This window comes from Marmota monax, unplaced genomic scaffold (assembly GCF_021218885.2).
Source record: "Marmota monax isolate L192 unplaced genomic scaffold, Marmota_monax_Labrador192_F-V1.1 WCK01_AAM20220418_F8-fsc00039, whole genome shotgun sequence".
Classification (NCBI taxonomy): Eukaryota; Metazoa; Chordata; class Mammalia; order Rodentia; family Sciuridae; genus Marmota; species Marmota monax.
In genome coordinates this window covers 5,231,491-5,255,936 of record NW_026693602.1, presented here as the reverse complement: position 1 = coordinate 5,255,936, position 24,446 = coordinate 5,231,491, and the positions used below count along the sequence as shown (strand labels likewise).

Below are 24,446 nucleotides of genomic sequence, written 5' to 3'. Positions count from 1 at the left end.
TCCCTAGCTTCTTCCCTTTAGACCCATCACCCCAGTATGACAACCAAAATTTCTTTAGATAGTGCCAAAAGGTACCCTGGTTGAAAACCACTGGTATGGATGTTAGGGATATGAATTATTTTAGCTAAATTGCTTGGGTTCAAATTCTGGTTACGAATACTCTTTGAAATATCCTTCACAGGTTTACTTAAGTTCTCTGCTTTAAAAATGATGAAAAAAATAGTAACTTACTTCATAAAGTTCTGAGAATTTAATTAGTTAATATACAACATTTAAAATGCAAAGTGAATATTCAGTTTGTTTTTAATTACCTGATGGAAGTGAAGAATGGAAGGGTGAAATAATAGTTTGAAAATAATACCTTTGGTGAATGGAAGCTGATAAATAGTATGGGAAAGCAATCCTGAGTAGTGTCAGATGTTCATGTGACTTTGGAGCTCTTGTATTTCCATTCCAACTATTGTCTCTCTTTATTCATCTAACTTGCTTCCTTTCATGAGAAATTGTTCAACAAACATTTCGAATTATCCAGTCTTTAGTGTGGTGTGAAGTAAATAATGGAAGCCTAGTTTTGAGATAGTTTTGATGCTTGTTACTGCTAATGTTATTCAGGGAATGATTTATTATAGCTGGGGGAAGGTAAGCATTGAGTCTATAATTTGCTAATATGCTTAAAGAAAAGGGAATGGTTTGGGATTGGAGTAAAATTAGATAAGAGAGAGATAGTTAAGCTTAAAGCAGGATGCTTATTTGGTTGTTGGAAGAGATAAAAATATAAAGACTAATGGGGCTTTTTTTGGTACCTGGGATTGAACCCAGAGATGCATAACCACTCTGAACCACATTCCCTTCTTTTAACTTATTTTTTATTTTTATTTTTATTTTTTTAATTTTGAGATAGGGTCTCACTAAGTTGCTTAGGGCATCATTAAGTTGATGAGGCTGGCCTTGAGCATGCAATCCTCTTGCCTCAGCCTCCTGGTCCACTGGGATTATAAGTGTGTACCACTGCTTCCAGCTAGGCCAGGTGATTTTGAATGTGGTCAGGTTGTTATGGATTGCTACCATAGAATTGTTTTGTAGTTGATTAAGGGATCATGAGGACAGGGTATTAAATTGGGTTATTGATTTAGATGTCAAAGTTCTTTTTTTTTTTTTTAATTCTTTTAAAGTTGTAGATGGACCTTTATTTTATTTACTTATACATGGTGCAAGCATCAAACCCAGTGCCTCACACATGCTAGGCATATGCTCTGCCCCTGAGCCACAGCCTCAAAGTTTTTCTTAAGATATTAGGAATAGTTGAGGAAGATGGTGGTTTGGTGATAGGTGTTCAGTTAACATGGGAATGTGGCCTGAGTTTGGACAGTCTTCCCTGAATAAATAGAGGATCTGAAGAAAATGGCATTTCTAGGGCTAGAATTGTAGCTCAGAGCGCTAGCCTAGCATGTGTGAGGCACTGGGTTTGATCCTCAGCACCACATAAAAATAAATAAAGTTGTAAAAAATATAATAACATTATTTTTAAAAATGGCATTTCTAAATAATGTAGACTTCTAAGAAGGAGATAATAAAATTACATGATAAATAGTCTTCTTGGAGGGAGATGGGACTTCCAGAAGGATAACAAATCTATCCATTTCTCAACATTGATTTATAATAAGGTTTTAAGAGAAATTTTGAGGAAAAGTTCAAAAAAAATTTGAAGATTTTTCTTAGCTTTTTTTTTTTTTTTTCCTTAAATAATCAGGGGAACTTCTGTTGCAATTGTGTCGCTTGGAAGATGCTGCTGATGTTTATAGAGGATTACAAGAGCGAAATCCTGAGAACTGGGCCTATTACAAAGGCTTAGAAAAAGCACTGAAGCCAGGTAGAGTTGTTAATACTAAGTTTTAATTGCTTCTTTTGTTAACGTACTAGAAAAATAACTGTTAAGAGTTGGTTCAAAAGTACATTGCATACTTCCATTTCATATGACAAATTGAGCATGTCCTAAAATCTTGTTTCTGCTACAGATTGATTGAAAACATCTCAATTTCAAAGAACTCACAAATGCACAGTAGCCTCAAAATCATGAAAGGGAATTTTTTTTTTTTAATATATATATTTTTAGTTGTAGACGGACACAATGCCTTTACTTTTATTTATTTGTTTTTGTGTGGTACTGAGGATTGAACCCAGTGCCTCTTGCATGCTAGGCAAATGCTCCACCACTGAACTACAAACTCAGCCCTGAAATGGAAATTTCAGTTGACAGAAATGGAGATGTTTTCCTTAAGGAAAGATGCAAAGAAAGCATAATCTGTGTGGTAAACTGTGGCTACAACAGAAGAGCCTCCCAGTGTCATATGCATATAGCCATGCTGAATGAGCAGTATTGTTCCTTTGTAGAAAGACGGATAAAATTTCCATCACTCAGATAAACTTGGTTCCAGAAACCCTGTTTGTGGCCTCTCCCCCAACTTCCTCTTTCCCCAAATGGTGTCCACTTGTGGAGATAGGCCCAGAAACAAATAGGCAGGATTCCTAGCAAAATGATATAATATGAAGCTATTTCCCTCAAGTGAGCCATTCTTGTTACCATTGATGTATAGAAGAGAAACCTGACTACAGATACTTTGTAACAAAGATTCTCAGACTATCATGGGAACACCAGCACTGGATAGTAATTAACAGTGACTACAAAAGGGAGAGTAGAGATGGTGGAGGAATTTAAGATGAATAGAGGGCATTGCAGCCATGAAACATGAATAGTCATGTGAAAGTACTCATTAGGAATCTAGGAAATGAAAAGCCTATTAATTGAAATAAAAATCTTAATAGGCTGAATATGAGAGGTCACAGCTGAGAAAAAGTAGTGAAATGAAAGATTAAACTGAGGAAAGCCTATTTATGTTTGCACTGAGAGTAGAAGAAAAAACATAAAATAAATAGGGAGAAATGTAAGAGAGGGGATTGGTCCAAAAGCTCTGGAGAGATCAAAGGAGAGCAGTTAGAGGGTTGAAGATAAACAGTGGAGAAGCAACATTAGGGGGACACAGTAGTGAAACCTTTTCAGTACTAAGTAAAGCTCTCAGATTTTGAAAGCTTACCTAAGTGAGAATGGGATAAAGAAAATTATACTGTATAGTTCTAGGTATTTAAGATATGAAATAAATTACTGGATATAAATATTTTTAAATGATAATATATTTAGGTGGCAAGATTACAAATAAATTTTCTTCTCATCTTCAAATTGTCTTGTTACATATTTTAATTACTGTGAGAAACTTAAAATTTGCCATAAAAATGTGTAATTTATAATTACATACAAAATCAAGTTTTCTTTTTCACAGCTAATATGTTAGAGCGGCTAAAAATATATGAGGAAGCCTGGACTAAATATCCCAGGGGACTGGTGCCAAGAAGGCTGCCATTAAACTTTTTATCTGGTAAGTTGAGAATAATGGCAAAGGCATGAAAATGCTGTTGGTTTTAAGCATGAGTATGTAAATGAGGATTAAGGTATGCTTTGTTAGAGTTGTGTCTCTGGGCAAATGTAAGCCAACAGGATTTTTCTCTTCCAAGGTGAAAAGTTTAAAGAATGTTTGGATAAGTTCCTAAGGATGAATTTCAGCAAAGGTTGTCCACCAGTCTTCAATACTTTGAGGTCCTTATACAAAGATAAAGAAAAGGTAAAATAAAATACAATGTTTTCTTTTAGTGTCATGTCTTTATTCAGTATTTACAATGATTGAGTCTTGATTATCCCTGTTGTGAATCTGCTATCAGTCTTCTTAGTTTGCAGTTTGAATGCCTCTGTGCCTTTTAATTCATTTTTCTCTTTGGTAACTCAGTGCTTGTTTTCTTTCCTTTGTTTTTGCTAATAAGTTCATGAATCAGTGTGGGTTATAAAAAGTTGATAAAATAGTGATTTCTCCAACATTTTCTCTAATCCTTATTTATTTCAGAAGTCAGAAGTGATTTTTTTAAAACCTATTTTAGCTTAGTAATTTTCTGATTTTTATTTGGTAGAGAAAAAAAAATTGTCAGAAGAGTTATTTACTGTCCCCAGTGAGTTAACTTACTCTTTTCAGCACTGTGTTGTAAGATTCAAAATGCTTATTTAGAGGGTGTTTTAATCTTAATTTACATTAATTTGCTTGCAAGTGCAAGCAAAACATGTTAGTTGGATTAAAAACAAAATATATTGAAAAGAATCAGAGAAATGAAACAAATTAAATATGAATAACCATGTACTATAGCTTGCATTGCCAGTCTTTATTGAAAGACTGAAGTTATGGGCTTTATTAATTTTTCTCTTTTCCTTGCACAAATCCATAAAAATGTAACCTTGTTCAGCTTAAAGAAGAGAATGAATGAAATAAGAATATTCAAGATCTCTCAGGAAGCCAGGAAAAGGTAGAACAGTCCAGACTCTGGAGAAATCACACCTGGATAGCCACTTGTTCTCCTGGGCCTCAGATGCCCCAGTGTTCTGTTTCACTTTCAACTAATGTTCTCTCCTGGATTATGAAAGTGACAGTTGAACACAACCATCTACTTATGGAAACTTCTCTTTTCACATACTGTTTAATTCTTGATTCTTAAAGAACAAATGTTACTCGTGGGTGTTATTTATGTGATTTGAGATAAAAATGATTCAAGATATAAATCATATACCGTGTTGCCTTTCCTGATTTCTGGTTCAGCTGATGCTTTATTTTCTACCAGGGAAAAGGAATTTACCAATAAGTTTTTTTAAAAAAGTTAGAGCTTAATGTGTAGCTCACAAATATATTACTTACATTTTCAAATTTTTACTCAGAGGGTAAGATATTTATAAAGGTGAGTGTGTTTATTTAGTCTTCATTAGTAAATAGCAAATTTTTCATGAGTGGTAACCATGTATTTTTTCTATTAAAGTGTGCTTATGTGTTTGTACTTTAGGTGGCAATCATAGAAGAATTAGTAGTAGGTTATGAAACCTCTCTAAAAAGCTGCCGTTTATTTAACCCCAATGGTAAGTGCCTAAGCTTTGCCTTTTAAAAACACCTTGAAATTCTTAATACATTATGAACTTCTTAATCAGAAGGTCAGTATTAATTATTTGTTACAAACATGGTACATTACAATATTTTTCCTACTATAATGAAGAACCATTAATTTGTACATTGTGTAACGATATTTTGTTAGAAGAGATTCATATTAGTTTATTGGGAAAAGTTTATGTAAAATTTAAAACCTCAATAAAACTAGAGGTAATAATGTAAATGTCCTTCCTATACATCACTCAACTTCAGTAATTTTAAATTCATGTCCAAATGTATTCATCTTATTCATTTATAGTCTTACCTACTTCCTTCTGTTCTTATATTCTGAAATAAATCTGAAACTCGCATTTCATTTGTGAATATTTCAGTATGTTTAAAGATAAAGAACTTAAAATATCCTGTAATTACTATTATCATGATTGAAAATTAATACTTTCACCCAGGTGCTGTGGCACATGCTTATAATCCCAGCAGCTCTGGAGACTGAGGCAGGTGGACTGCAAGTTCAAGGCCAACCTTGGCAAATTATCTCAAAAGAAAAAAAATAAAACGGGGCTAGTGTCAAAGCACCCCTGGGTAAATCCCCAGTACTATGAAAAAAAAAAAAAATAAATTAATGCTTTATTTACATAAACTATCCAGTCCATATTCACATTTCCCATTATATTTCTTTTTTCCATACTTTTTAAAGTTTGTCTGAATGTAGATCCAGATAAGGTTTATAATTTACTATAAATTTTTTGTTGAAGAAAATTTTTTTTGTGTTTTCTTAGTCTAGGTTTTGAATGTACCCCTACATTTTAGCACATTGTTCTTTTGTCCTCTGAATTTTCTGTAAGTTGGTGGTTGGATATAGAGTTGTCTAATATGGTAGCCATTAGCCACAGTGACTATTTGCACTTTTTAAAAATTAAACAAAATTCAGTTCCTCAGTAACAGTACATTTCAAGTGCTGTACAATAGATACTGCCTACCAAATTGGACAGGGCAGATATAGAACATTTCTGTTATTGCAGAACCTTCTAATACATAGGTCTGGCTTGAGGTTTGATTAGATGTGATATTCTATTATGGTTGTTTTGCTTTTATCTTTATTTTTTTTAAACATCAGAGGGGCAAGCCAAGATTATTTTATAGGTGGCGTATTCTTCCATCAGTAGGCATATCTTGTGATTAAAAGAGAAGTTTCATTTCTTTTCTGCTTACCTAGTATTTCAGATTGTATAGGAAAAGCATGATAATAACGTTTTTTTCTCGTCTACCTTTTTTTTTTTTTTGGTTCTGTACCAATTTGGAAAAGAATGAATTGGTTCAGTAGCATCTTTTGGAGATGGCAAATAAAAATTTAAAAATTATGAACTTGTGGATTTTAAACACACTTGATATTTCCAATCTCAAGTGGTTTTATCCTTCTCATGCCATGGTAGTAATTGGTAGCTTTTTTGCTATTTGATGTGACAAGATACTGTAGTTTATCTTGTACACTGCCACTGAAGATCTGGAATCATTGTTTTTCCAGGACCTCTGGTTTCTATACTGTGAAAGCCCAATATGGAACCTGGGGTGTGCATTGCATAAGTTGGTCATTGTTTCTAAGTCTCAGATTAATCTTAATAGTACTTTTTAAAAGGCGTTACCATGGTTTCATTGGTTAATCATCATGATGTTCCTTTGATTATCAGCAATTTCCTACATATTTTACAAATGTGGAAGAGGTTCAATGACATGCCCAAGAATATGCAGCACTTTTGTTGCAGATCTATCAGATCGGGAGTTGGTGAGTTCCACTCCTATTGTTTGTCCACTGAGCCATCTTGCTTTTAGTAGGAAGAAAATAAGCAGTATATTGCTTTATTTGAAAGCAAATAACAGTTCCCAAGTTTTAGAAATTTTGAGTTTAAAAAAAATTTTAGTGTGTAATTTAAATATACAACCCACACATTTTTGGGGGAGTATATTAAATCATGAACTAAAATATAAGGTTTTTTTTAAACATGTTATCTCATTTTTGGATATAGTTTTTATTCAGACTAAATAATTCATCTTTGTATGTTCAGTATAATATTAGGTTACTAAGAATACCACCAAAATTCAAAATAACTGCATCACAAACATACATACAGTTAAATGCATTAGATAGAAACTCAAGTAGTCTTTTTTGTTTGTTTTTTTAAACCTCATATTACTGGGGAATTTCTTTTGATTCCCCCCCCACCCTGCCTTAAAAGAGCATCCTGATCATTGCATTCTCTAGTTCTAGTACAATTTTGTCTCCCTTCACTCTTTTTTTCTTTCTTTCTTAAGACAGTTAGTTATATGATTAATCTTATTAGCCTTATTTGTTATGAAAAGTTCTTAAATGCAAAGCATTGTGCTAAAATATTGTGAGGATGTAGAACAGAAAACATGATCCCTTCCAAAGATTTTATATACCATGATGTAGTTTTGTACACAAACTACTTTCAAACTTCTTTCCTTATGAATATAGGGACCATTTTGAGGGGGGCACTCTTAACATGTGTAATACCTAATCATTTGAATTCTCTTCCCCTATTCCTCACTTTTTAAAGATGATGGAAAGGAGGAACCACCAACTACATTACTTTGGGTCCAGTACTACTTGGCACAACATTATGACAAAATTGGTCAGCCATCTATTGCTCTGGAATACATAAATACTGCTATTGAAAGTACACCTACATTGATAGAACTTTTTCTTGTGAAAGCTAAAATCTATAAGGTAAAAATCTTTCCTTTTTCCTTTAAGGTAATGATATTAGTCATAATTTTTTCTGTATTTTATAGATTCTAAATGTAAGAAAAATGACATCATACAAAACATGGAATAAGAAGTCTATTTCTTAGTGTGATTATGTTTATAATGTGGCCATGCTTTTTTGATCCTTCATCTATGTCTATATACATATACATACATAAGGCCATTCATATGTATTTTATAGGTATGTACTACATATGTGTGTGTATATATATTTCTCATTCACACATATCTGGTTTATTCTCTTGGTTTGGGGGATTAAAAGTATATGTAATCCAAGGGTAATTTTATTTGCTAATAAAGTATGTGATTACAGTAACTGTTAATTATGGTCACCCCTCGGTATGTATAAATGAAGTGAAACAGTGAAGATTTTATTATGAATTCTACATATTATCTTTTCTGATTTGCCTTCTGGGCTCTGCTTATGAATTTTCAGTCTTATTATGATTAGCACCTTAAAGTTGGTTCTTCTTTCTATTGCAAATACAATTTCATAAATCAAAGTTTTTGAGAGTGGTTATAAACTAATAGTTTATTTAGCAGGAAATTAAGTAATTAATTGTAAATTGCTATTTTGGTGGGGGTAGGCAGTATTAGAAATCAAATACAGGGTCTTACACACTCTAGGCAAGCACTCTGCCATTACATGGTATTTCTAACCCTTTTAAAGCCCAGGTTTTGTTCATCAGGTTTTGTGGCTTTGCCAAATGGACTAGCTGGGTGGATTAGAATCAGGATCATTGGGAGAATGTCCATTAATGTTCTAAACAATAATGCTTATCTGTGGTTTCTTTGTTGTGGAAATTGGCTATTAATTTCCATCTTAGGACTTTTAAGTTGGTATATATAAATTTTTATTTGGTTTAAAGACTTTTATTAATATTTATTCTTAGATTTTGACAGCTATTTTTGAGTATTGCTATGTGCTAGGATCTCTATATATAATGGGACTAACAGTAAATAAAATAGTTAAAACCAGACTCTCTGTCAGAGAGCATGCATTTTAGATGGCCAGAAAGATACTGGAACTTAGATTATGGAGGAAAACATGCTTGTATATTGAATAGCATCTTTTGAGCCGTGAAAATCTTTTTTTTTTTCCTTCATTTGTTTATTTTCATTACTTATCAACAGGTAACAAATTACCTGCATAGTAAAATGAGTGTACTTATTGGTTTATTTTGCTTTTGTACCTTGTAAGCATGCTGGAAATATTAAAGAAGCTGCAAGGTGGATGGATGAAGCTCAGGCCTTGGACACAGCAGATAGATTCATCAACTCTAAGTGTGCAAAGTATATGCTAAAAGCCAATCTGATTAAAGAGGCTGAAGAAATGTGCTCAAAGTTTACAAGGGTTTGTAAAACTTATGTTCTTATTTATGAATAAAGAGGACTTGAGCCAGTTTATATTCATACTGTCTCCTTTATAAATTTTGTTTTTAATATTTTCATCAGCAAAATAGTCCAGATTTTAATTAGATATTAGAAGACATTTAAAACAATGTCAGTATAAAACATTTTCTTTTTACATAGTTGTATGATGGATTTTTAAATTCTGGTTTATATTAGTATATATCTAGAGAAACTTTTTAGGGGTTAAGAGAATTAGTATTTATTGAATATTTGTTGTGTACTGGTGTTCTTTTTCTTATGCTAATCTTTGCTGCACAATTAACGTAAACCTTTTATTTAATCATTTGAAAATCTATTATTTTTAGTGATTAAAAAGTAATTTTATTTTCTTTCACATATGAACTATTCCTTTTTACCCTGAGATTTTGAGTATAGATCCAGCAAATTGTTTTGAAAGAACTCATATCAGTTGATTATCTTTTTCCTTTTTAAATCTTGTGATGAATGGTGTATTTGGTAAGAAATGGTCTTGATATGTGTGATTTTTCATGTAGGAAGGAACATCAGCAGTTGAGAATTTGAATGAAATGCAATGCATGTGGTTCCAGACAGAATGTGCCCAGGCATATAAAGCAATGAATAAATTTGGTGAAGCACTTAAGAAATGTCATGAAATTGAGAGAGTAAGTACCTTATTTATCTTTTTATTCTGTCAGACATTGAAAGTTTTTTTGGGAAATCTAGTTTTTTTCCTCTTCTATTTATAATTCATAATAGGTAATTCACTGTTTTCAGTTTTTGTAATAGAAAAATTATATGCTTTGTTTTTAGCTAACTTGTGTATGGTATTTTTCTTGTAAGAACTCTTTTTAAAAATTTTACGTTATTGTATCTTAGCTGTTTTTAGGTTTTGTTTTTAATCTATCTTTGGAATTGCTGCTGCTGCTTCAGTAGTACATAATAGCTCATTAACTAATCCTAGAATCTCGTTTTTTGTGGGGTTGATTTGTGATGGCCAGCAGTATATTCTTGATAATATCCAAGCTTCACAACCCTTTTACAATACGTCTGTAGCATGTGCAGTTCTTTATTTTTTGACAAAGTCTTTGTTTTCTTAGTCTTCTTCACTTTAGATTCATTTCTATCACTAGTAATAGGCTTTTGTTTTTATGTGTGTTTTTCACAGATAAAAATAGTTTATATAATTCACATTTATAATATTGTCAAGCACAGAATCCCATTGCTTGGTTGAAAGGTGGAAGTTGCTGATTGTCTGGCTTACTAGCTAGCTGATTTATCTCCTATATACCAGCATTAAACTACATAGGGTTCAGATTTATACCCTCAGAAAAGAATATTTTTACCAAATGCTACATATAATAATCCTTTACAGATTGTTCTAAATTGTCTAATGAGAGTCTACTGTACTGAACCATTATATATATACATAATCATATTTTTAGTTACATCTTTTTAAAATTTTTTTTGGTAGTTGTAGATGGACAGAATGCCATTATTTTATTTGTTTATTTATATGTGGTGCTAAGGATCGAACCCAGTGCCTCACGAATGCTAGGCAAGCACTCTTCCACTGAGCTACAGCCCCAGCCCCCACCTTACATATTAATCAGTTATGGTTGGTTTGTCAGAATGACTTTACTTAAATCTGATTAAGGCAGGAATAAATTGTGTGTGTGTGTGTGTAAATAAAAGCATTGTGCTTTTCTTTTATTCAGCAGTTATCAGTGCTTGCTGTATATCATATCCTTTGCTAGGTGATGACCAACTATATTTGCTTATTTGATATGTAAAATATTTTATTTATGCAAAATATTTATATTGAATGGTTGTAATTTTTTGTATATTTTTGACTTAAGTTTTCATTCCAAAGAAACAAGTAATTCCAAGGCTTTGACTTTATAGTTTTCTTAGACATTGCAATACTTCAGTGTAATAATAAAAAGGTAATTTTGTTAGCATTTTATAGAAATCACTGACGACCAGTTTGACTTTCATACATACTGTATGAGGAAGATTACCCTTAGATCATATGTGGACTTATTAAAACTAGAAGATGTACTTCGACAGCATCCGTTTTACTTCAAGGCAGCAAGAATTGCTATAGAGATCTATTTGAAGCTTCATGACAACCCCCTTACAGATGAAAATAAGGAGCATGAAGCTGACACAGGTATAACATTCAAAGACTTCTTTTTATTGGCTCTGGTGTGTGTGTGTGTGTGTATTTATTTGTGTCTTGAGTAATATAGTTTTTTCTCAGCTTTTTATTGAACATCTTCTGGGAATATGTTTTACACGGTTAGAGAACAATAGATATTTTGTGAATTTCTCTAAGCAATAGAAGATAAATACTGCTTACTTTTATACTTTCAAAGTAATAGGGATTTAATTATAAATAGTCTTTAACATTTAAGTTTTAATTTCACATTTAATATCTGTTTTACCCAGCTAATTACTTTATAGTACTATAAATTTCTAACTACATAATTAGTGTGGGACTCTGTTAGTGTTGGCTGTTAGTGTAATTCCTCTTTTTAATAGTAATTTATAATTAACCTACTGAGACCATTATTCTTTATTATCTGTCACTGCAGATAAAAAGCAGATAATAGGGGCTGGGGTTGTGGCTCAGTGGTAGAGCGCTTGCCTAGCACGTGTGAGGCCCTGGATTTGATCCTCAGCACCATATAAAAATAAATAAAATAAAGTTATTTTTAAAAAGCAGATAATAAAGAATAGTTCAAATTCATGTTGCAGTCTTGTTTTGATTATTAAAAAGTGTTTTTTTTAGCTGGACATGGTGGTGCATGCCTGTAATCCCAGCAGCTTGGGAAACTAAGGAAAGAGGATCTCAAGTTCAAAGCCAGCCTCAGCAAAAGTGAGGCGCTAAGCAACTCGGTGAGACCTTGTCTCTAAATAAAATACAAAATAGTGCTGGGGATGTGGCTCAGATCGCATGCCCCTGAGTTCAATCCCAGGTTACCACCCCCACCCCCAAAAAAATTTTAGAGAAGAAAAGGTTTATTTTGGTTCAGTTTCAAAGGTCTCAGTCCATAGTTGGCCAACTCTGTTTCTCAGGGGCCATCATGAGACAGAACATCATGGCAGATGAGTGTGGCAAAGGAAAGTTGCTCAGCTCATGGCAACCAGAAAGAAGGGAAAGAGTAGGAGACAGAGGAAGAGGGCAGGGATAGATATAGTCCTAATGTCCCCTGGTGACCTACTTTCTCCAGCCATACCCCACCTGATTATAGATCCCATCCAGTAGTTAATCTACTGATGAGGTACATCCCTCAGGATCCCATCATTAACACCTCTGAAATTTGCTGCATCGTCTAAAACACGGACTTTTGCAGGGCTATTGCAGATGCAAACAATAACACCTATGACTTGTAATGCTGGAAATACTTAACATCTTGCCCATTGCAGAAAAAGTTTGCTGACCCTTGGTATAGCATAATAGAAAAAACTTAACTTTCAGAGTCAGTAGATTTAAATTTTTGCTCTGCCTTTTATATTGCTCTGTGTTGTCATTTTTCAAAACTGAAACCTCTGTTTTCTCATGCAGTCATCCTGCAGTACCCTCAGAGGATTGTTTGCAGGACCCTCTTTGGATACCCAAATCAATAGATGCTCAAGTCCATTTTATAAAATGGCACAGTATTTGCAGTTAACCTACTATGCATATCTATCAATACACTTTAAATCATCTATAGATTGCTTATAATACCTACTATGTTGTAAGTGCTATATAAATGGTTGTATTGTTTAGGGAATACTGGAGAGAAAAAAATGTCTGAACATGTTTAATACCAACAGAATTTCTCCCCCAAATATTTTTTGTTTTGAGGTTGGGTGATTCTGCATGCAGTGCAGATGCAGAACCTACAGAAACATTTTACACTCTAATCCATGAGAATATTACATTATGTATGGTAGCATGTAGCAAGGATCCAAGTGGTATAGCAGTTACTTTTGGTTTTAGTTTTTAAATTTTTGGGGCCTGGTACTGAACCCCAGGGGCACTTAACCACTAAATCCCTAGCCTTTTTTTTTTTAAAGAGAGAGGGGGGGAGGAGGGGAGAGAATTTTTTTAATATTTATTTTTTAGTTTTTCGGCGAACATAACATCTTTGTTTTGTATTTGGTGCTGAGGATCGAACCCGGGCTGCACGCATGCCAGGCGAGCGTGCTACCGCTTGAGCCACATCCCCAGCCCCGCTAGCCTTTAAAAAAAAAAAAAAAATTATTATTTTGAGACAGGGTCTCACTGAGTTGCTTAGGACCTAAGTTGCTGAGACTGCCTTTGAACTTGAGATACTCCTACCTCAGCCTTCCAAGCTGCTGGGATTATAGGCACGCACCACTGCCCTTGTTGCAGTTATTCTATACATCATTGAAAAGACAGCTCTTATATGGTCATAATCTTGTGTTTCCAGAAAGTAATTTTTTGCTGCTTGTTTGAAATATTCCTTTTTTACTATTAAGGGATGTTTTTTTTTTTACCAGGAAAAAGAGCAATAGGTATGTAATTATTATTGGTGGTTGCATATTATTTATTGCTGGATAATAAATTTATCTCCAAATCTAGCATCTTAATTGTTTCTGTGAGTCAGGAATTCAGAAGCATCTAAATGGTTCTAGCTTAGGGTCTCTTATGAAGTTATAGCTAAAAGTTGGGCTGCGCCTGCAGTCTCATGAAGACTTGACTAGGACTGAAAGAAAGGTACATTTCCTAGGTAGCTCACTCCCAGGGTTGTTGGCATTCTTTAGTCTTGTAGTCTCTCCATAGGTTTCTAGAGTTCCTCAAGAGGTGGTAGCATCACAAGAGAATGAAGAGCATGAAGCCACAGTACCTTTAAAACATTCTGTTTTCATCTTGTTACTTCCTTTACACCCTAATTGGTTGACAGGGGGTCACCAAGTATAACCTGTGCTTGTTAAAGAATTTGTGAATATATTATATATATGCAAAATATAGTTAGTCCTCCCAATGCCATTAGAAGTGTTATCCCATTGCAGCATTAGTTTAAAATCTAGAATGTTATCATAGGAATCAGGTAAGAGTGCTGATGTAGCTTTTCTACTATAGCTTTTCAAATATAGTTCTTTTTTTTTTTTTTTTTAATGCATTATAATTTTTTATTGTGGGTTGTTCAAAACATTACAAATTTCTTGACATATCATATTCCACACTTTGATTCTAGTGGGTTATGAACTCCCACCTTCACCCCATACACAGATTGCAGATTCACATCAGTTACACATCCATTGATTTACAAATTGCCATACTAGTGTCTGTTGTGCTCCGCTGCCTTTCCCATCATCCACCCTCCCCCCTCCCCACCTCTCCCCTCCCCTCCCCTCCTCTCTCTCTACCCCCTCCACTGTATAACCCTGAGGGTCTCCTTCCATTACCGTGCAATTTACCTTCTCTCTCCCTTTCCCTCCCACCTCTCATCCCTGTTAAATGTTAATCTTCTTCTCCTGTTCTTCGTCCCTACTCTGTTCTTAGTTACTTTCCTTATATCAAAGAAGACATTTGGCATTTGTTTTTTAGGGATTGGCTAGCTTCACTTAGCATAATCTGCTCTAATGCCATCCATTTCCCTGTAAATTCTATGATTTTGTCATTTTTTAATGCAGAGTAATACTCCATTGTGTATAAATGCCACATTTTTTTTATCCATTCGTCTATTGAAGGGAATCTAGGTTGGTTCCACAGTCTTGCTATTGTGAACTGTGCTGCTATGAACATCGATGTAGCAGTGTCCCTGTAGCATGCTCTTTTTAGGTCTTTAGGGAATAGACCAAGAAGGGGAATAGCTGGGTCAAATGGTGGCTCCATTCCCAGCTTTCCAAGAAATCTCCATACTGCTTTCCAAATTGGCTGCACCAATCTGCAGTCCCACCAGCAATGTACAAGTGTACCCTTTTCCCCACATCCTCGCCAGCACTTGTTGTTGTTTGACTTCCTAATGGCTGCCAATCTTACTGGAGTGAGATGGTATCTTAGGGTGGTTTTGATTTGCATTTCTCTGACAGCTAGAGATGTTGAGCATTTTTTCATGTACTTGTTGATTGACTGTATGTCCTCCTCTGTGAAGTGTCTGTTCAGGTCCTTGGCCCATTTGTTGATTGGGTTGTTTGTTCTCTTATTGTCTAATTTTTTTAGTTCTTTGTATACTCTGGATATTAGGGCTCTATCTGAAGTGTGAGGAGTAAAGATTTGTTCCCAGGATGTAGGCTCCCTATTTACCTCTCTTATTGTTTCTTTTGCTGAGAAAAAACTTCTTAGTTTGAGTAAGTCCCATTTGTTGATTCTAGTTATTAACTTTTGTGCTATGGGTGTCCTATTGAGGAATTTGGAGCCCGACCCCACCGACTGTAGATCGTAGCCAACTTTTTCTTCTATGAGACGGCGCGTCTCTGATTTGATATCAAGTTCCTTGATCCATTTTGAATTCACTTTTGTGCATGGCGAGAGAAAGGGATTCAGTTTCATTTTGTTGCATATGGATTTCCAGTTTTCCCAGCACCATTTGTTGAAGATGCTATCCTTCCTCCATTGCATGCTTTTAGCCCCTTTATCAAATATAAGATAGTTGTAGTTTTGTGGATTGGTTTCTGTGTCCTCTATTCTGTACCATTGGTCCACACGCCTGTTTTGGTACCAGTACCATGCTGTTTTTGTTACTATTGCTCTGTAGTATAGTTTGAAGTCTGGTATCGCTATACCGCCTGATTCACACTTCTTGCTTAGCATTGTTTTTGCTATTCTGGGTCTTTTATTTTTCCATATGAATTTCATGATTGCTTTCTCTATTTCTACAAGAAATGCCATTGGGATTTTGATTGGCATTGCATTAAACCTATAGAGAACTTTTGGTAATATCGCCATTTTGATGATGTTAGTTCTGCCTATCCATGAACAGGGTATATTTTTCCATCTTCTAAGATCTTCTTCTATTTCTCTCTTTAGGGTTCTGTAGTTTTCATTGTATAAGTCTTTCACCTCTTTTGTTAGGTTGATTCCCAAGTATTTTATTTTTTTTGAAGATATTGTGAATGGAGTGGTTGTCCTCATTTCCATTTCAGAGGATTTGTCGCTGATATACAGGAATGCCTTTGATTTATGCGTGTTGATTTTAAATCCTGCCACTTTGCTGAATTCATTTATTAGCTCTAATAGTTTCTTTGTAGAGCCTTTTGGGTCTGCTAGATATAGAATCATATCATCTGCAAATAGTGATAATTTAATTTCTTCTTTTCCTATTTTTATGCCTTTAATTTCTTTCGTCTGTCTAATTGCTCTGGCCAGTGTTTCGAGAACTATGTTGAAGAGAAGTGGAGAGAGAGGGCATCCCTGTCTTGTTCCAGATTTTAGAGGGAATGCCTTCAGTTTTTCTCCATTCAGAATAATGCTAGCCTGAGGCTTAGCATAGATTGCTTTTACAATATTGAGGTATGTTCCTGTTATCCCTAGTTTTTCTAGAGTTTTGAACATAAAGGGATGCTGTACTTTGTCAAATGCTTTTTCCGCATCTATCGAGATGATCATATGGTTCTTATTTTTAAGTCTATTGATGTGGTGAATAACATTTATTGATTTCCGTATATTGAACCAGCCTTGCATCCCAGGGATGAATCCTACTTGATCATGGTGTACAATTTTTTTTATATGTTTTTGTATCCGATTCGCCAGAATTTTATTGAGGATTTTTGCATCTAGGTTCATTAGAGATATTGGTCTGTAGTTTTCTTTCTTTGAAGTGTCTTTGTCTGGTTTAGGTATCAGGGTGATGTTGGCCTCATAGAATGAATTTGGAAGTTCTCCCTCCTTTTCTATTTCCTGAAGTAGCTTGAAAAGTATTGGTATTAGTTCTTCTTTAAAGGTTTTGTAAAATTCTGCTGTATACCCATCCGGACCTGGGCTTTTCTTAGTTGGTAGTCTTTTGATGGTTTCTTCTATCTCCTCAATTGATATTGGTCTGTTTAGGTTTTCTATATCCTCCTGACTCAATCTGGGCAGATCATATGACTTAAGAAATTTATCTATGCCTTCACTATCTTCTAATTTATTGGAGTATAAGGATTCAAAATAGTTTTTGATTATCTTCTGTATTTCTGAAGTGTCTGTTGTGATATTGCCTTTTTCATCCCGTATGCTAGTAATTTGAGTTCTCTCTCTTCTTCTCTTCACTAGCATCGCTAAGGGTCTGTCGATTTTGTTTATTTTTTCAAAGAACCAACTTTTAGTTTTGTCAATTTTTTCAATTGTTTCTTTTGTTTCGATTTCATTAATTTCAGCTCTGATTTTAATTATTTCTTGCCTTCTACTTCTTTTGCTGTTGTTTTGCTCTTCTTTTTCAAGGATTTTGAGATGAAGTATGAGATCATTTATTTGTTGGTTTTTTCTTTTTTTAAGGAATGAACTCCAAGCAATGAATTTTCCTCTTAGAACTGCTTTCAATGTGTCCCATAGATTCCGATATGTTGTGTCTGTGTTTTCATTTATCTCTAAGAATTTTTTAATTTCCTCCTTGATGTCTTCTATAACCCATTGATCATTCAGTAACCTATTGTTCATTCTCCAATTGATGTATGCTTTTTCCTTCCTTCTTTTATCGTTGATTTTCAGTTTCATTCCATTATGATCAGATAAGATGCATGGTAATATCTCTACTCCTTTATATTGTCTAAGAGTTGCCCTGTGACATAATATATGATCTATTTTTGAGAAGGATCCATGTGCTGCTGAGAAAAAAGTGTAACTGCTTGATGTTGGGTGGTATACTCTATATATGTCAATTAGGTCTAGGTTATTAATAGTGTTATTGAGTTCTATAGTTTCCTTATTCAACTTTTGTTTGGAAGATCTGTCCAGTGGCGAGAGAGGTGTGTTGAAGTCTCCCATGATTATGGTGTGGTGGTCTATTAGACTCTTGAACTTGAGAAGAGTTTGTTTGACGAACATAGCTGCACCATTGTTTGGGGCATAAATATTTATGATTGTTATGTCTTGTTGGTGTATGGTTCCCTTAAGCAGTATGTAGTGTCCCTCTTTATCTCTTTTGATTAACTTTGGCTTGAAATCTATTTTATTTGATATGAGTATGGACACGCCTGCTTGTTTCCGAAGTCCATATGAGTGATATGATTTTTCCCAACCTTTCACCTTCAGCCTATGTATGTCTTTTCCTATCAAATGCGTCTCCTGTAGGCAGCATATTGTTGGGTCTTGTTTTGTGATCCATTCTACTAGCCTGTGTCTTTTAATTGGTGAGTTTAAGCAATTAACATTTAGGGTTATTATTGAGATATGGGTTGTTCTTCCAGCCATATTTGTTTATTTCTGTTACTAAACATTGTTTGTTTTCCTCTTTGATTGTTCCCCCCCCCTTTACTGTCCTACCTCCCACTGTTGGTTTTCATTGTTATTTTCCATTTCCTCTTCCTGTAATACTTTGGCTAGGATGTTTTGAAGAGATGGTTTTCTAGCTGCGAATTCTTTAAACTTTTGTTTATCGTGGAAGGTTTTAATTTCATTCTCCATCCTGAAGCTTAATTTCGCTGGATACACAATTCTTGGTTGGAACCCATTATCTTTCAGTGTTTGAAATATGTTATTCCAGGATCTTCTAGCTTTCAGAGTCTGTGTTGAAAGATCAGCTGTTATCCTGATTGGCTTGCCCCTAAATGTAATCTGCTTCCTTTCTCTTGTAGCTTTTAAAATTCTCTCCTTATTCTGTATGTTGGGCATCTTCATTATAATGTGTCTAGGTGTGGATCTCTTATGATTTTGCACATTCGGCGTCCTGTAGGCTTCTAGGATTTGGGATTCTGTCTCATTCTTCAAGTCTGGGAAGTTTTCTTGTATTATTTCATGGAATAGACTGCTCATTCCTTTGGTTTGGAGCTCTGTACCTTCCTGTATCCCAATGACTCTTAAGTTTGGTCTCTTAATGTTATCCCATATTTCTTGGATGTTCTGCTCATGGTTTCTTAACAGTCTTGCTGAGCTGTCTATGTTCTTTTCCAGTTGAAATACTTTGTCTTCATTGTCTGATGTTCTATCTTCTAAGTGTTCTACTCTGTTGGTAGTATTCTCCATTGAGTTTTTAAGTTGGTTTATTGCTTCCTGCATTTCTAGGATTTCTGATTGCTTGTTTTTTATAACCTCTATCTCCCTGTATAGTTGAGCCTTTGCTTCCTGGATTTGTTTGCGTAATTCGTTGTCGAAGTGATCTTTCATTGTCTGATTTTGCTGTTTAATGTCTTCCTTGATACTCCAGATCATCTGAAGCATGTATATCCTGAATTCTTTATCTGACATTCCATCTGCTGCAGCTGTTACCTCTTCTAAAGTTGCGTTGACCTGCATTGCTTGTGGTCCTTTCTTTCCTTGTCTTTTCATACTGCTTGCGTATCTTTCCTGCAGATGCGGGCGGCGGCTCTGCTCTCTCCTTATTCCAATTGGGGTGTCGTGGCTACCACGCCGGCAGGTCACTGGGCCTGTTCTGGGAGCTGGTGGCGGCTCTGTTCTGCCCCTACTCCAATTGGGGTGACGTGTCTGTCGTACCAGCAGGCCACTGGGCCTGTCCTGCTGGTCGGTCGCAGATCTGCCCACCTTTCGGGCACGAGTGGAGGCTCTGCTTTGCCCCTACTCCAATTGGGGTGTCGTGACTACCCCGCCTGCAGGATGCTGGGTCTGTTCCTGGCAAGGGAGGCGACTCTGCTCTGTCACTACTCCAATTAGGGTGGTGTTTGTACCCCGCCAGCAGGCTCCTGGGCCTGATCCGCCGGTCTGTTGTAGGTCTGCCTACCTTGAAGGCGCGGGCGGCGGATCTGCCCTGCCCCTCCTACCACGCCTGCGGACCCCTGGGCCTGATCTGCAGGTTGATCACTGGTCTGCTCACCCTGCGGGCACGGGTGGCGGTTCCGCTCCACCCCCACTCCAATTGGGGTCACGTGACCACCACACCGGCAGGGCCTGATCCGGGCGTGGGATAAGGATCTGCTCTGCCCCTACTCGAGTTGGGGTGACGTGTGTACCACACTGGCAGGCCACTGGGCCTGGCCCGCCAGGCTGTCACAGGTCTGTTTACCTTGCAAGCGCGAAGGGCGGCTCTGCCCTGCCCCTCCTACCACGCCCATGTACTACTGGGTCGTGGGTCTGCCCACCTGGCGGGTGTGGGTGGCGGCTCCGCTCCGCCCCCTCTCCAATTGGGGTCACGCGGTCACCACGCTGGCGAGCCGCTGGGCCTGCTCCGGGGGCTGGCGGCGGCCCGGCTCCTTCCCTCTGGCTCGAGTACAAATTGAGGAGACTCGGGTGACTGAGCCTCACCCCCCTTACCAGGAGACCAACTGCTTATGTCACCGCTGGTATTGATGAAGATCTCTCCTCCACCGCTTTCTGCTGACATCAGATCTCTGCCATGTTGGTATCCTATGCGAATGGCAGCATTTCGTTCCCCTTGCCAGGCAACCCAAGCAATGGGTGAGTCCTGACCTGCCCTCAGCAGGACCCGGACCGAGACGCAGTTTCCGCGGGCTCCTAGCCCCGGTCCAGGGAAGTTCCGGGAGCCGGAACTCGGCCGCTCCGTGCTCGGTGTAAGCTCCTGTAAGTGTAGGCTCCAAGAAGCAGCCCCCGCGGGCTCAGTTCCGGGAGCCGGAATTCGGCCGCTTAGTGTTTGGTGTATGCTCTGATAGTAGCAGGGTCCAAGAAGCAGCCTCCGCGGGCTCCGCAGCCCTGAGCCAGGGCGGTTCCGGGACGGTTCCGGGAGCCCAAATATAGTTCTTGACATGTAATTCTGTGAACTAAAGAGACAGTTATCACCAGCTATATACCTGGTACAAAATGTTGGGACAGTCACAGGACTCCCATGGTGCACATTCTTAAAAGGCCCACAGAATTTACTGTTTCATGTCAATTCTCAAGTCCAGCTGGGCACAGATCAATAGTTTCTTGATTAGACTAAAGATGGAGGACTGATTTTCTATGGCTCTTGGATATAACTCTTGCTCTCTGTGTTCTTGGTTCCACCTTCTTAGTCATCCTTGCTTTTGCTTGAAAGGTGACATTTGTTTGCAACTGAATATTTTTTCCATTTGCTTCCTGCCCTTATAATTTTGAGTTTTTAAAGGCCAGTGTGATTTTGTACTCTTTATTTTTTTCAACCAAATTTTGGTATGCTTCTGTCTATGGAATTTTCTTAAGACCATTAAAGCTCTTTTTGTGAATTTTATTGGAATCCACATAGACCTTGCATCTTCAAGTTCCTTACAAGCTTTGTTTGATTGAGAGGTTCCTGTTGAGTCATGCCTTAAAAACTTTTTGGAGAACTTTCTTCAGGTTGACTATTATTCTAAGGCACCCACTTTCTGAGTTCTGGGTCTTAAAAGATTTTATAGCCAATATTTTGACTTTCTCTCTTGGCATGTGTTTTCCTGACAATGACTTGGATTTGATCTTTGCTTAGTAGCCATTTCTGAAGAGATTTTAATGAAAATTTTCAAAATCAGCAAATCCCTGATTCTTCCATTAGTTGCTTTCTTATCTTGCATTTTACTCTAAGCAGAACTGTAATCGGGTGCTACAATTTAACACTTTGCCTGAAAAATCACCTTAGCTGGATCATCAGTTTATTTTACAACATTTGCTAAACTTTTTGCCACTTACACTTTAAATCTTTATCTGCAGTCCCCTCAAAGCTGACTTCTATTAATAGGCTAAAACTCTTCAAACTTTCATTGAAGTTCATTTAAGTCCACTTTTCCCTGCTTCCTGGTTCCAAAGTTATTATCACATTTTAGGTTTTTGTTATAGCACTGTTCTACTTCTGCATACCAGCATCCTCTTTGGTTATCTAATGCTGCAAAATACATTAGTCAAAAATTTTATATGGCATGGTTATCATCTGACAGTTTCTGTGGTTCAGGAATTCAGAAGTCACATTAGCCATATGGCTCTGAAGAATCAGGGTCTAATATTAAGGAGATTGAAGTCAAGATGTTAGCCAGATCAGTTAAGGATTGAGTTGGGTTGGAAGACCTGCTCCCAGCCTAGCTTACTCTTGTAGTCTTCAGTTCTTGGCCACTGTGTCTTTCTATAAGGTAGATTGGGCTTACTTACCACATGGCAGCTGGCTTCCTTGGAGTGATGCACAAACAAGGAAGATTTAGAGTGCTTTTTTTTTTTTTTAATCTTAGGTTATTACATACCTTCATTTCTAGTACATTCTTCTTATAAGTGAATCATTATTGTAAAACCTATGTCCAAGTGAGGGGAAGGAAATAGGCTCTGCATTTAAAAAAATTTAAAAAAAAGAATTTATTAGTTGTTGATGTTCCTTTATTTTATTTATTTATATGTAGTACTGAGAATCGAACCCAGTGCCTCACCCATGCAAGGCAAGTGCTCTACCAGTGAGCCACAACCCCAGTCCCATAGTCTCTGCATTTTGAAGGAAAGAATTTTGTAGGCATAATTTGAAATCAGTGTAGTATCTTTTGGAATGAAATTTTTCAGTATTAACAAGTGTTAACCAAATAAACACTGAGCATGTAGTTTTCACATTTGTTGCATGAAATCTAAACAATATACATTTTTCACTTTACTATATTTATTTGTCCGTGTTTTATTATTCCTTTGGACATTCTGAACTTTGTACCTGTAGAGAGATTATGAATTTTCAGTGTAAAAATTTAAGTTATCATAAAGTTATTCATTTATTCTGTCTTAACAAATCTTTTGAGTGTTTTCTGTATGCTCAACTTGCTGCTAGGCCTTGAGAATATATAGAGTATGAGTAAAGTGGCATCTCATCCCCAAGGAGCCCACATCTATAAAGAGACAATGTATAAGATATTGTGATGAGCAGAATATATGAAGTATAATACAAAGCAGAGTATAATATAGCAGAGTACAATATAATAAAGCCATAGAGATAGCTGCAACAACTCTTTTATGTTCAAGAATTGCAAATAGTTTATTATTGCTGGAGGAACTGGTGTGCTTTGCCTTGTTGTATATGTATAACCCATGTAGTTAAAAAAAAAAATTCTGAAGAGGTTACTTGTTTTTGCTATATTACGTGGAACCATAAAAAGGCTAGGTGTATGTAGGCACATTTACATGTGTTGCATTCTTTTATAGGAGTTTGGGAATAGTAAAAAGTATAGGTTGATAATTATTAGTCTGATTAACATGCTTTTAATTTCATTAACACTTACTGCCTATAGCGAACATGTCTGATAAAGAGCTAAAGAAGCTACGTAACAAACAAAGAAGAGCTCAAAAAAAAGCCCAGATAGAAGAGGAGAAGAAAAATGCAGAAAAAGAAAAGCAGCAGAGAAATCAGAAAAAGAAGAAGGATGATGATGATGAGGAAATTGGAGGGCCAAAAGAAGAACTTATCCCAGAGAAACTGGCCAAGGTAATTAGTAATAGATTTTTTCACAATTGAGTGAAATTTGATGGCCAGCTGTTGTCACTTTTATACTGTCTTATTTGCCCAATGTTATCAATATTAGAGACAAAAATCATGTTCATTTTTTAACTTTCTCTCATTAATAAATATATGTGTATATATATTTTAAAAATCATATTTCATTTTTAAAACTTGAAATAATGAACCTAGGTCCAGAGTAATTAGTGTGGTTGGTATGGTGGAAAAAGTTATCACTTTTGAGTCATTGTGATCTGGGTCCAGATATCAGCTCTTATACTTCTACTGTGTGCCCTTGGATACTTCATCAAATCTTTCTGATGGTATTCTCATCTGTAAAATGGCAATAAGTCCTTACTAGGACGTGAGAAAATATATATGTAGAGCATCTAGGGTCTTTACAAGTGGTAAAATGAAAGTTTTTTTGTATCTAGGCATGTCAGAACAAAATACCTATAGAATATGTTTTTGATGGCTTTGTTTGGAAGGAGTGTATTCTTGCCTGTTATGCACATAGAACAGGCATTTTGGAGAAAATTAGCCTAATAGCATCCATACCCCATTGTGGTAGCAGTGTCAGATTACTCTAAGCTACCATAACAAGGAGTGGCATTGTAGGCTATTTTAAAAATTGCTTGCTGTATCTGGGTTTAGCTTTTTTTATCTGGTCCTATATTTCAGTATTGTTCCATGTGGCAAATTGTGTCACCGGTTCATGATAACATAAAAATGCTTTCATTTTATTTTATATGTTAGCAGCTATATTATTCATTCATTCATCTATCTACCTATTTATTTATTTATTATTTT

At 36.0% G+C, this 24,446-nt stretch overlaps 1 protein-coding gene across 3 annotated transcripts in view; it reads left to right on the top strand.

Moving 5' to 3' along the window:
• The window catches only part of Naa15 (N-alpha-acetyltransferase 15, NatA auxiliary subunit), a 104,468-nt gene that overhangs the window by 59,592 nt on the left and 20,430 nt on the right, over positions 1–24,446 (top strand). For all 3 annotated transcript variants that reach the window (XM_046459524.2, XM_046459525.2, XM_058584058.1), the window contains 9 exons: positions 1,751–1,870; positions 3,336–3,431; positions 3,568–3,674; positions 4,930–5,002; positions 7,604–7,773; positions 9,014–9,166; positions 9,720–9,848; positions 11,143–11,356; positions 23,431–23,624. In XM_046459524.2, coding sequence (XP_046315480.1) covers positions 1,751–1,870; positions 3,336–3,431; positions 3,568–3,674; positions 4,930–5,002; positions 7,604–7,773; positions 9,014–9,166; positions 9,720–9,848; positions 11,143–11,356; positions 23,431–23,624 — 1,256 coding nt within the window. The remainder of the gene's footprint in view (positions 1–1,750; positions 1,871–3,335; positions 3,432–3,567; positions 3,675–4,929; positions 5,003–7,603; positions 7,774–9,013; positions 9,167–9,719; positions 9,849–11,142; positions 11,357–23,430; positions 23,625–24,446) is intronic.